Here is a 13,581-nt window from a genome sequence, read left to right on the forward strand (position 1 = left end):
TGAATCAGAGACACTGCCTGTGGTAGCAAATGAGTTGAATAGTTTAAGTAGTATGAGGCTAAGAGATTTATCAAATGCTTTGTAAAAGCTTGCCGAAAAGGCATCTGGGCCAGGGGCTTTGTTGCTCTTGAGAGATTTAATAGAGGCAGAAATGTATTTGTCTGTAAAGGGGGATCCTAGAGAAGAGCTGCCCTCTTCAGAGAGTTTAGGGAGGTTTAGGGCGTCCAAGTAATTGGTACAAGCTTCCAGATTGCATGTCAGCTTGTTTTTGTAGAGGTCCTCGTAAAAGGCCTGAAAGGAGGCTAATATTTTGTCATGTTTGGTGTGGATATTGTTGGCGGAGTCCTTAATTGCAGATATGGAGAATTGTTTCTGTCTATGCTTGAGGTAAGACGCAAGTAGCTGCCCTGCTTTATTCCCCTCGCACAGTTTAAGCGCTTTAAACTTATTGATCCATACACCGGCGCGTCTGCTCACAATCGTGTTATTTTCGTATTTCTTATTAATAAGCTGGTCTAGAAAGTGTTTGCTGTCTAAGTTAGCTGAGTGGGCGGTTTCTAGAGCTTTGATATCTTTTTCAAGCGTGTCAAGTTCCGCATTTAGTTTTTTATTGGACCAGGCTCTAATGCCCATAATGACGCCCCTAATTGTAGCTTTAAAAACATCCCAAACGACGGAGGTGTTCGTAGCTGGGGAGTCATTTAATGTGATATACTCACGGATAGCGTTCTCTATCTGAAGTTTGTTCTCAGGATTCGCCACTATTTCCTCGTTAAAGCGCCAGCGCTTTGGGGGTAATGTAGAGCGGGAGCCAGCGAGTTTAGTACTGATGCAAGAGTGGTCAGAAACTAGTTTAGGTGCTATGTCTGTTTCATCTATAAGGTGGGTGATGGGGCTGGAGATTAGAATATAGTCAATTCTGGAGTAAGAATTGTGTGTAGCCAAATGAAAAGTGTAATCCCTCCCATCAGGGTTTTGGAGGAGCCAGTAATCTTTAAGTTAAAATTTGGGACACATGCGAGTGAGCGACTCATGAGAGCGGGATGGTTAATATGTGCATTTGGATTGGCGGTCTATAAGGGGGTCTAATGGGAGATTGAAGTCGCCACCAACAATCAAGAGTTCATCTTGCTGTATGCTCTCAATAGAGGATGAGACAGATTCCCAGAATACTGGGTCGTCAAAGTTAGGGCCGTATATATTTACTACATGGATGGGGTCCTCGCCTCTCAACATATGGGTTATTATTAACCTGCCGTCTTCATCATGAGTGTGTGAGGTAATGGAGATGTTTGATTTTTTTGAGATTAGGGTGATCACCCCTCTTTTCTTGTGGATGGCCGAGGAGCATAAAGTATGTGACAGCCAGTTGAGATTTATAAAACCCAAATCTTCCTCTGATAACTTAGTCTCTTGGAGTAAGATGACGTCCCCTTTTGAATTGACTAAATAGTCAAAGACCTTTCTTCATTTCACTGGATGATTGAGGCCCTTGACGTTCAGAGAAACTATGTTAAAGTTTTCAAGCAGTGATTTAGTTTGAGCTATCTAAAGGGTTTTGATCACTAGAAGGATGGGAGACATAGTAGTGCCTATAAACGCGGAGGTAATGCCTTTGAAAACTACCCCCTGCATGCTGATCGCAGCTAACCATGGAACTAGTTATCTGTGGGCTCTCTTTCCTACAAGGATACTTGTGATGTCTGAGTGGGAGCCTACACACCGTGCATGACTCGTGTGATGTTAGAGAAAAAGTGGTGCTGTCAGCAAAAAATATGGAGCACCAACTAAATAAAAAGGAGAAACAACTAAACAGAAAGGAAACAACCATTGATGCAATTACCCTCAGTCCCTCAACTCTCCCCAGCCCCTCCTTCCCACTCCCTTCCCCCCATCCCTCCCCTCCCTCCCACCCCACCACCTCCCCCTCGAAAAAATCTAACGCAGGAGCTGCGACGGCACTACCGTTTAAAGGCAGCAAAGAGGGATAGTATGGAACATCAAAATCTTCAGAAGGATTATGGATAGATGGCAATACCACAGCTTAGGTGCGGTGTTGTCACGAAACAAGGGTGAATCTAATCAATGAACTGACATACCCTTAAGAGCGAATTTTGTTTGGTTCGAACATTGTAACCAGTGGAACAGAAGTGGAGGGGTATATCTTCAAACGAAAGCGCCTAGAGAGGCAAACTTAATCAGAGACTATCCTATGATCTAACATACCCTTTAAGCGGTTTTGGCTAGGTTCTAACTATGCAGACGATTCGGTTGAAATGGAAGCCCTTAACTGTCAAATTACAGAACCCAGAGAGTCATATTGTAACAGAGGCCAAGGAAACCTAGCGAGGTCTCGTAAATTGCCCCTACAAGAACATATAATGGCATAAAGTCGGCTTAGCAATAGCTAACATTTCGTTAACAGGAAATAACAAGGAAAGCTATCTGGCTGGAAGGAAGACAGTAAGCCAGAACTGACAACAATACCAGTAGGATGTTAGACCTGGCGGATCAAGAAATAGAAGAGTCCTGGATCTCCATTTTTCTCTTGTTGGAAGAACCGCTGGACAGGTCCATGCTTTGTGGTGGCGAATCTTCTAGATGGCGTGCAAGCTCCTGAGAACTTGAGAGGATGTGAGGTCTACCATTTTTGATGATTTTGAACTTCGATGGGCCTGCAAAGGAAAAGTGAATACCTTTCACCTTCAGTTTGTCCCTCAGAAGAAGAAATCCTTTTTTGTTTCAACGGTTTCCTTAGAGTAGTCTTGGGTGAATATTATGGTGTATAGACCTGCTTAGATCATGAAGCATATGTTGGCAGTTAGTGGGCCAGAGCTTTTTGGGGTCATAAACATTTAATGCAGATAGGATGACAGGACGACAAGACTGGCAGAGTACCTGGGTGGAGCACACCTTCTCTAACCTGGTGTGGATGCAGTGAGGATCAGACTAGCACATCATTCCATAGGCCGATCCATAGACAGATCACCACAGACTATAGACAGATCACCACTGGCCCCATGCACAGAGCTTAACTTAGTGAGGCGAGATCCAGTAGGAGCAGCGAACCAGCAGTCCATCAAAGGTGGAATGGCTCCAGTAGCACACAGACTGGTTAGCACCTATACGGGTGGTTAACCTAGGGCTGCTTTGGGCCGTCTTGGAAAGTTCCGCTATGCTGTGGTGACAAGGAATAGTGAATGTGGGCCTCGCTGGAGACTGGTTGGTATCGACGCGTTAAGAGATCAGGGTGTGTGTGGGCTGAATATAAGTCGGCATCAGAAGGAGAACTCCCGCAGTGTACCCGTTAAGGCATGTACAGTCAGGTGCGAGGCCTGAGGAGGTGATATGGCTGTGCAAGCTGTGTAGCCGCTTCCTGGGCTAGGCACAAACCTTACCGACTGGCTATGTTGGGAGATCAGAAATTAGGCGAATGGTAAGCTTGATGTAGCTCGTTGAGCCCCCATTTATCCAAAGGCTTCCTAGGAATTAACTGGGGATGAAGATGTGCTTAGAGGTCATCATTGCAGCAGTGCAACAGGGCAACAGATCCTCAGGGCATCAGTGCAGCGCAGGATCGCAGACTGCAGTCGCCGCCATTTTATGATGAAATATGAGGTATGAGGCATGGGGCTTACAAACACATATCAGATCTTGCGCACCAATCTGTAGAGAGATTAGCAGATGCGTGGGGGTACAGGAGTGTTTCTCGTGTTGCGCTGCATATATTGTTCATTGAGACCCCAGATGTAAGTATAGACTGTTGATGGTGTGCTTTGTTACTCGTACACAACCGCCATTGCTAGGTCAGGCAAAACGGAGACTGAGAGTGATCTTATTCCCTTTGCCTCGATCGCTCTTTTAAACACCCACCTTCTGTGGCACCGGTATGATGTGGTGAGGTGACGCTGTTCAGGCAGTCAAAGAGGCCAAGAGGCTGGAGTTAGATGCCGGGATTTACGTTGCTCGGCCATCAGCAAGCTGCCATTTTGAGGCTCTGTGACTTGGATGAGGGGATCACCGGAGGCGAAGTCGAACTCAGCGTGTACCTGGCTGAAGGATCAGGAAACGTCGCCAGAGAGATGAAGCCAGGTCTTCATGACTTCAAACGCGGAGGTTTGTCCCCTGAAATCGGCATTGATTATTCCTCTGTTTGCCGATCGATGCGTTCAGGCAGCCATTGCCAATGCCGTCCAAGCCACGCCCGGAGTTGGCAGAGTTTTGACAACTCCTCGCTCCGTTGGGATCGCGGAGTTCAGGCGAAACCTCTGACTCCACTGCATAGTGGAGTTAGCCCCTGGCCCACGCCCAAAGTCAGACAGGAAATAGTCACTTTCCTGCTATGGTGTCTCCAGGCTGCCCTCCTCCTTGCCATGGTGTCTCCTCCTTGCCGGTCGTGGGCCATGGCTTTGTGCATTGTGGGAGGACTGCACATGTGTGCGCATGAGCAGTCCTTGCAGGGCATGTGGCTTGGGGGTTTGCGACCGGCGAGGATGTGAGGACTGCGAGGAGGGGACCACGGTGATGAGAGGGACCGGAGGCGTCAGAGCAGGTAAGTGATTTTTACTTCCCATTGTTTTTGGTTTTTTTATTATGGTGGAGAGGAGTAGAGTTCCACTGAGTTCTTTTCAACGAAGGGTGGGCGGAGTTGGTGGAGTGCCACTATGCGGATTTGCGTAGTGGCACTCCACCAACTCCACTCACCCTTAGTTCGTGGTAGCTATCATCACTAAGATGAGTGAGCGAGATGCAAGCTCTAACAGTGACAGAGTCGCACACAAGGACAAGCTAATAATGAGGACATACCCAAAATTCCTTCCAAAAGTTCTCTCATATTTCACTCCCCAACCCTTCACTATGTAAATAACTGACTAACATATCCACCACTCAAATTACTTTTTTATTTCACTATACTAATTCAACACTAATCCTTATGGATTCCAGAGTAGCATGCTACTCGCCAAAAGGCACTTCAACACCCCATCAGGGGTAGCAAGCACTATATAAATGCAAACCTCTGTCCCTCTTCTATCCCGCCACTACCCTTTTCTATCCAAATAACTGAATAACATATCCACCACTCAAATTACTTTCATATTTCACTATACCAATTTTCAACACTAATCCTTTATGGGTCTGGAGTAGCGTGCTACTTGCCAAAAAAGAGCTTCAACACCCCATAAGGGGTAACAAGCGCTATAGAAATGCAAACCTTTTTCCCCTCTTTTATCGGTACACTATCCTTCTCACTCCAAACAACTGACTATTATCCATCACTCAAATTACTTTCATATTTCACTATAGTAATTCACCACTAATCCTATATGGGTTTCCGGAGTAGCTTGCTACTCGCCAAAAAAGCGCTTCAACACCCCATCAGGGGTAACAACCGCTATATAAATAAAAAAAAATTTCCCTCTTCTATCCTTCCGCTATCCTACTGAATCCAAATAACTGACTAACCTATCCACGACTCAAATTACTTTCATATTTCACTGTACTAATTTTCAACACTAATCCTTTATGGGTTCCGGAGTAGCGTGCTACTCGCCGAAAAAGCACTTCGATGCCTCGTCAGGGGTAGTATGTGCTATATAAATGCAATTACAATACTATACAATTCAATATGTGTAGATCGCTTGCAATGACCTGTAAAGGAGGAGGAGATTGGATGATATAGGTTTACTTCAGGCGACTCGTTAAGAGTGTACAGGGAAGGAGAAAATCTCAGATAATTTATTTCTTATGCAAGTAGAGTCAATGGTCCAAGTTATGAAATAAGAAGCCAGCAGTTAGCAAGAATCTAGCACTGGGCACATTTAGGTGTTAGACAAGCTTACCTTTGTTGTGTCTGATGCACCGTTTCAATGCACCTCCACTCTTGGGCTTTAATTCAATAAGGAAAATTGGGTGAACACATGACACAAGTTAGCTATGTAAATCACTGACTATAAAGAAATGTGGTGCAGTTAGAAGGGAACCAGAATTTATACCGGGACAGGTGTAATACTACTACTTGTACCTCTCTGAAGCTACACAGCAACAAGACTGCAGACGGGATCATAGCTCAATAAAAGTGAAAGACCCAAAGCAAAGTTATATTAAGCATTTTGCAATGGGAATGCCCTCTGCATGGTGCACAGACATATTACCTTTGCCTGAGTTCTCGACGGTGAGTATTGGGTACCCTATTTTGTTATTTTAGCCCAAGACTCACACTAATCAATCAATCAATCAATCAATGACACTTATAGAGTGCGCTACATACCCGTAGGGTCTCAAGGCGCTTGGGGAAGGGGGGGGGGGTGCCGCTACTGCTCGAATCTAGTGTGTGGAAAGAAGCCTACACCTGCCCCTTAACATGAGCGAGGTCCGGGATCTGTTGTGTGACCTCTGAAGATTAACCAAGCATGCCCTCATTTTGTTGACAGTGGACTATTGTTCTGTCATGGGTTTAGCATGTAGAGTGGCGGAGGCAGTGTAAAGTGTTTTGTGGATAAATAGTTGTGACCACATGTTTTTTATGTGTCATTGAAGTTAAAGGCTAAAGACTCACTTGTGTAAAGTTCTGCTTCTATGTACTAACCCAGATCCTAGCACTAACATTACAAGTCTATTCTGTGCATGTTTGAATTTGCGACCAGCATGGCACATGTGTTGTACGTATGAGTGAACCAGACTGTCCATGAGAGAAGTATAATATTTGCATTCCTTAAGCTGGAGGGGGGTGACCTAGACATTGAATCATGGAAAGAGGAGACAAGACTCCTTTAAAATGTGATTAATTGGTTTTGCTTAGAAGAGCTGCTGATTAGTCTTACTGTTGCACTTCCATTTGGTAGAAGTTGGGAGTAAAGGGTGGGACTGCAGTCTCTGTTGTTGAAGGTGAAATGGACCATCTTTTGTCTTTCCCCCTAATCCTTCTTCAGTGTGGCAGATTATTGTCAGGTGCAGAATGGGAACACCTCATACTGAACTTGTGATTGCATCAGATCTGGAGCCTTACATATGTTGCAGTGTAGCTGGGTTGGCAGACCAAAGGAGTCTACTGTGCCACCCACAGCAAGGTAGTACTTTGGGTTTACGCCATGATGCAGCTATCCAGTTCCATACAGTTTATGTAATGTATGTTTATATGCCACAGCACACCTAAGCTATTAGCTTTTCCTCATCACTCTCCCATTATCTGATTCAATAAAGTGAGAAACTTTAGAACCACCGAGGCAAGCAAAGTGTCCCTTACTGCAAGTCATTGAGGAGTTTCGTGACCAAGTATCAAGGCGGAAGAGGTCCTTGATGATTTCAGATAACTGAGGGCATTTGCAATATTTTTTTTTACATATAGTAGGAGGTATATTATTCTTTATAGTACATGGTACATGACCAAACATCAGTACATTTTTAATTTTAGGTCTGTTTCCCTCCAGATGAAAAACTGTCCTACCTACAGATAGTACAAATTAACTGTTTAATCTGTATTATGACAATAATTGCAAATATATATATATGCAGCTTCATATTTAAAAAAAATTATTTTAGGCAGGTTAATTTAAGTCACTACCAAAGTTTATATTGTATGGTTACATACTTTTACATTCCTGCTCTAATTAACTAAGTTCCAGCAGTGCAATATGTAAACATTCTTCCATGTCTCTTTATTTGCTAATGGCTGGATTTGGACTATCAGTATAGAAATTTTAAAGACAACTGGCCCTGTATTATATCTTAGGGGCACTGTTCGTGTTTGTGCCATGGCACACCTCTAAACAGGTGCAAACATGAACAGTGCAGCAAATTACAATGAATGTGCTGCCTATCAGGGCAATTAAACACAATGAGGGGACCAGCTTCAAAGGTGTCCCATCATACCTGTCCCAAGGGATAACAGGTAATTAGGAGGTATGCAGTTCCTATGGAGAGAAGGTAGAGGTTCTTATCAGGTAAGCACTAGAGGGGAGTGCTCCTTAGAGGAACAAGGGCCCTCACACAGCTTGGAGGGTGTCATTCCTCATCATCGGGCAAATCTTCATTGGGCCGGTGCTGCAATGCCCAACAGGCCCCACAGGTGCGCTCTGTGCCGGAGTTATTTTCTTTTTGCCGATGATGAATATGGGCTCTGAAGAGTATAGAGTGTGTGGGTGGTGAGTAGAGTATAGGGATTGTGATATTTAAAATAACTATAAGAGCCCAATAAACCTAATTTAATTGCTGGGTTCTTGTTCTGTTATGATTAAAAACCTTTAATATTGCGAGAAATTGATATAATGGTACTCTCTGGTGTTTGCTTAGTAAGGATGTGTTCTACATGTTTCATGCCTCTGATCATCTGAGTGATCGTGGAATTCCTTCAGGACCAGTAAGCCAGATGATAAAGCATGACAACCTCTGGGGTGTGTGAGGGCCCTTGCTCCTCTAAGGAGCACTCCCCTCTAGTGTTTACCTGATGAGAACCGCCCCTTCATTCCCCACAGGAGCTTGCGGCTGCCCTGTGGGCAGTGCATTCAGTAAAAAACTGAGTGGCTGCTATAATAAGCTGCTCCATATTTCACTGTTCAGATGGCACCTGCCTGCCCTTTAGAGAAGGTACAGAGATCCACTTGCAGGTGGGTGCAGTAAGTGATGTCTGGGAGGTCCATATACCCCCGTTTGTCCTCTCCGGAGGGCTGCTTTCTGGGGTTGCACTGACAATGCACACATTTTTGGGGGCACTCTGTTAGTACCCTTGATGGCTTCTTTGCTTTTTCGACCATGTCCACAATATGGTGGGCGGAATGGAAAGTGATTCCCTCATTTGCTATATGCCATACTTCAATGCAAATGAGGGAATTGCCTCTTGAGATAGCACTGGTGCTACATGTGTGCCAGTGGTATACGCATTACAGAAGAGGACAAACAAGTGTCTGCAGCCCCTTCTGAATACCAAAGTGCCCTAGGGGCACACAAAGTGGGCACACCCCCGTTGTGCCACTAGGGCACTTTTGTAATATGGCCCCTGATCTTCACTTTATGTTTTGGCTTGGCCCGGGATATGCTTTCACCAGTAGTGTTGGAACCATTTTCAGTTTGGTGGTGCCGCCTTCAACTATACATCACTGAATTGATAGGGATTTTGATAGTGTCACTCAAAGAAGAAGAATGGCAAATGAGCCAAGTACCTTCAGGAGGAGAGTGGTATGTGTGCAGTATTTAGCCAATGGTGCATTTTAGAGGACAGTGTCACAAATATATCCCTAAAGCTTGGTGTGGTAGTGCACTGCATTTACAGACAACACATTTTCCATTGAAATGGGCACTAGATTTACATGCAGTTTACTGATAAAAGTATATAGTTCATGTTGGATTTGACCCTTTTTGCAGGGTCATTCCTGAACTTTTTGCTTTCCTCCTATATTTTGTCTGACCTGTTGTTGGCTATTTTATGACTCTGGGCACTTTACCACTGCTGACCAGTGTTAAAGTGCATATGCTCTCCCTATTGTAAATGAATATATTAATTGGTGATTCCATGATTGACTATTTGGTTTACTTGTCAGACCCTAGTGAATGTGCCCAGGGCATGTAATTCCAAATGCTGCTAGTGGGCTTGCAGCATTGGTTGTGCTACCCATAGAAGTGGCCTTGTAAAACGGGTCTATGGTCTGCCATTGCAGAGCCTGCGTGCAGTCTGGAACTGTCATGCTGACTGGGCAAGTGCACCCACTTGCCAGTCCCTAAACCTTCCCTTTTCTTCATATTAGTCACCCCTATGATAAGCCTACGGGCAGGGTGCATTGTCAGTATAAGGTAGGACAAGCCCTGATGTGTGTGGCATGTCCTAATAGTGAATTACAGCCATTTTCATTTTCTACTATTGCAAGGCTACCTGTTCTCCACAGGCCAGAAAGGGCTGCTAGATTATTATATGTTTATAATCCTAGCAGACTCAGAGAACATGGTAGAAATTCGAGTTTAGTATGCCTGGACTCAGAATAATAAAATACATCTTTTAGTGAAGTTTATTTTAATATTCTGTGTTTGCAAATACCACTTTTAGAAAGTAGGTATTTGCATGCCTAACTATTTAAGCCTGCCTCTGCTAGGTTGTGTATTCCTTGTCTGGAGTTTGAGTGACAGGTCTGGGGGATTCCAGGAGACAGAATGAGTCAGCCCAGTGGTGAATGGAGAAATCTGCATCTAGATGGGAGGGAGGAGTTGCGCCTGAGGCCTGAATAGGAGTGTGCCCGCCCCCCACAGTACTGGCTAAACCCCCTGTGGTGCGTCTGATGTCTCTGCCCTACACACTGAAAGAAGAGAAGGAAGACTGTCAACAAAGTGTTCCAGGACTGTACTTGCCTTCCACAATGCTGGCTCCACCTCCTGTGGGGCGTCTGATGTGCCTCCCCTGCGCTGTGAAAGGAAAGGAAAAGTCTGGTAAACAGAGTGCTTCAGAACTGGTTTTGACTGGGCACAGGCCCCTCTCCCCTCAGAGAACAAAGGATTTTGGGGTATAAGTATTGGGACCCTGATCCCAAGAAATTAGATCACTTTTGGACTACAAGAAGAAACCTTTGCTGAGGAGAAGAACCTTACGAACCTGAGGAGAGACTATTCCCAAGCTGAAGTGCTGCTTGGGGGATTGGCCTGCAGTGGTTGTCTGACTGCCAAAGGAAGGAGGAAGAACTTTGTGGACTTCACTTTCAACTTGTGCAAAAGATCTCCAAGGGCTTGGAAGAGAGCGTGCCCCCTGAATGAAGTCCCAGGACCAGTGGACTTCACCAGCCTTTTTGAATTACTGCTGGAAACGCTGTTTCAGTGGCTACAGAGGCAGGGAGCTGTGACCGACTCTCACGACCAGCCCGGTGTCCTAGAGGCACCGCATCAAGCAACGTCCGCCTCGAACAATGCAAGCTCTGAGCTCACCGACTCGTTCCTGATGCCGTCACCGAGCTGATGCCTGCACCGCGACAGGTGGACACCGCGACATGCAATGCCTCGCTACACCGACTCGTACTGGTCTGCCCGATACTGTCACTGCTGCTGATTTCAAGTCCTGTGAATGCACCGGAGTTGGGCACTGCCTCGCATACTTGGTGACGCACCGCCCGACTTCCACCGCTGGCCGGACTGATCGACGCCAGCTCCCGAACTCTGGCTTGGTCGCTGCACCGCAAGCTGCAAGCACCGCATCGAAGCACCGTCTCGCCCTGCAACGCACACCTTGGATCCACCGACTCTGTCAACGGGACACTGAATGCACCGCATTGAGGGACAACGCATCCTGAAACACTTCCTTTCTGCACCGCGACGAACACCGGAACCGGCTTGCACATCCGTGCCGGCCGCCTCAAGTAAAAGGTACTGTGACTGAGTGAGTCATTATTTGAGTGGGCCGGTACAGACGCGGGCCGCTGGATTTGCTATACTCTGTGTTATTTCAACAACGCTGTAGCCAGACCGGGCTACCGACTCTTACAGAACCTTGAATTAAGCCTTTTTACCAGAACTCTTGAAATCTAATAGTACTGTAGATTCTTTTTGTGGTTTATTGGTCTTGTGGTAACTCTATATAAAATATACTTATTTTTGATATACATCCTTGTGTGGTGTCCATTTGTAGTGTTGTCACTGGGTTACTGTATGTGTTCACAAATGCTTAACTTACAACGCCTCTGAGATAAAGCCATGCTGCTCGTGCCAAGCTACCAAGGGGGTGAGCAGGGTTTATTTTACGAGTGTAATCCCCTTATCCTGACTAGAGTAGTGGGTCCCTATTTGTCACAAGTACCTACCTGTGCCAACTAGAGACCCACAATTCTAACCGTTTACAAATAGGGTTGCCATCTCTGCTTATTTTTACCGATTTGGCCAGTGTTTTTATATGGAGGCTAGCAAAAAAAGTGCAAACATACTCACAAACAATAAAGGGCGGGAATAGGGTTTCAGCAAATAATTTAGCATCCGCGCATCACCAAGAACCTTAATGTCTTTTGATCAAATTACAATCTTTATTTTCCTCACACTTCAGTATTAAAAACAAATGTACTTCATTTGTGCTTTCTTAATTGCTGCTATTTTTTCAAATAGTAGTCCTGGCACTTGAATTTTGTTTTGTGTAAGAAAACAAGTTGAGCTCTACAGACTTTCATTTCACACTTCCTAAATCGCACAAGATTGTCACATAGTTTTTGCTTGTATTGAGACTTTACACCTTGGCACACACATTACGACAGCCTAAGCAGGCTTTAACTCAAATAACAGCTCTGACCTGCATGACATCATAAAAACCAGAATACATTTGGCTGAACCTCCTAGGGTGCCCTCCACAAATGTTCTGAGTTACTACCCTACCAATACCTCCTGTCCCTCTCCTGGTGGTCCTACAGGCACGGGGTCCAGGGCCCTCTTGAGCTGCTCCTGCTGCTCCTCCTGCTTCCAGTGCATTCGCTTTCCATACTCTCAGTGTGCTCACAACTCAACTAAAGATTACAGGAGAGTAGTGATCTCATTTTCGATCGAGAAGTGAGTGGTAAGGTCACAATATACTGCCATGAGAACATTCGATTCGTTTCTGTTGAGGTGAAAAGTAATTCGAGTTGATTGACTGGAGATTTGCTTTCCAGAGTCAGGAGAGTGGGAACTATATGGAGTTCTGTTACTTTTATGTAGAATAGCCTTTAAATTCTTCATTACAATCTAACAATGTCACTGTTCGTGTACTTTACTGTTTGAATTTAAAGCATATGTCATTTTACTTTAGCTACTCACGTGCGCTCCAGGCAAACTCGAAGGCATTTGAGAGACAATATGTTTTGACTAAACCCCATCACGCACCTACCTGCCTGGCCAATGTGCCATTACATTCATTTTTAACCACTTTAGCTTCTGGGCTCTATAACGGAAGTGGCTGATATTTTAGAAAAACATTAACTTATGCAATACAGTTTAGTTTCTTCTTCCTGATTTCCTGTGGTGATCTTTTCTGGTAAACAAGTGTTTAATGATAGAACGATCTGTCTTTCTAATTCTTCTTCAGTTTGTGAACATGCTTTACAGTTTCTAAGGACCCCCTTTTAAAACTCTAAACTGAATTGTCAGCTAAGTAGAACCGATGCAAAAACTTAAAAACAAAATGAAAACACTTCATACCTGCAATTCCAGGCTGCGCATCTGCGTGGTCTGACATTTCTTGGAGGTTTTTTGACTTTGCAGATATTTCCAGTATCGTGTATGTCCTCAGTAGAGATGTGTCGCGGGGCGTTGCTCAAGCTGATAGCTTTGGTGAGGTTGTTTTACTTATAGATGAGTAACCTGACAGCAAAACTTAAAGGGAGAGGTCAAACAGAATTTACTACAACCATTAGACAAATAGAGTGAGTCCATGGAGAAGCATGACACTACATCTCTGTAGCACATCTACAGAAATAATAATGTGATAACGCAGTTTAGGTGTGTTAATATTTGTGCAAAACTGTTAATGTTCTTTTATTCTAAACACTGCGGTTAATGCCACATCAGCTGGGGTCAAAGTCAAGCGGCTGTTAGTCAATCGTGCAAATGCAAGAGCTGAGCATGACGCACAAGTCTCAAGAAATACAAGTGTTC

General features: G+C 44.7%; 1 protein-coding gene across 7 annotated transcripts in view; it reads right to left on the reverse strand.

The window, feature by feature from the left end:
* Window positions 1–13,349, reverse strand: part of LOC144820011 (kynurenine/alpha-aminoadipate aminotransferase, mitochondrial-like) — a 785,209-nt gene extending 771,860 nt beyond the window's left edge. For all 7 annotated transcript variants that reach the window (XR_013607670.1, XM_078677676.1, XM_078677674.1 and 4 more), the window contains exon 1: window positions 13,126–13,349. Coding sequence is in view for 6 of the 7 variants with exons in the window: in XM_078677676.1 (XP_078533802.1) it covers window positions 13,126–13,162 (37 nt within the window). In the remaining variant the exon portion in view is untranslated. The remainder of the gene's footprint in view (window positions 1–13,125) is intronic.
* Window positions 13,350–13,581: the final 232 nt, after the last annotated feature.

The sequence above is a fragment of the Lissotriton helveticus genome, chromosome 2_1 (genome assembly GCF_964261635.1).
Source record: "Lissotriton helveticus chromosome 2_1, aLisHel1.1, whole genome shotgun sequence".
Taxonomy (NCBI): domain Eukaryota; kingdom Metazoa; phylum Chordata; class Amphibia; order Caudata; family Salamandridae; genus Lissotriton; species Lissotriton helveticus.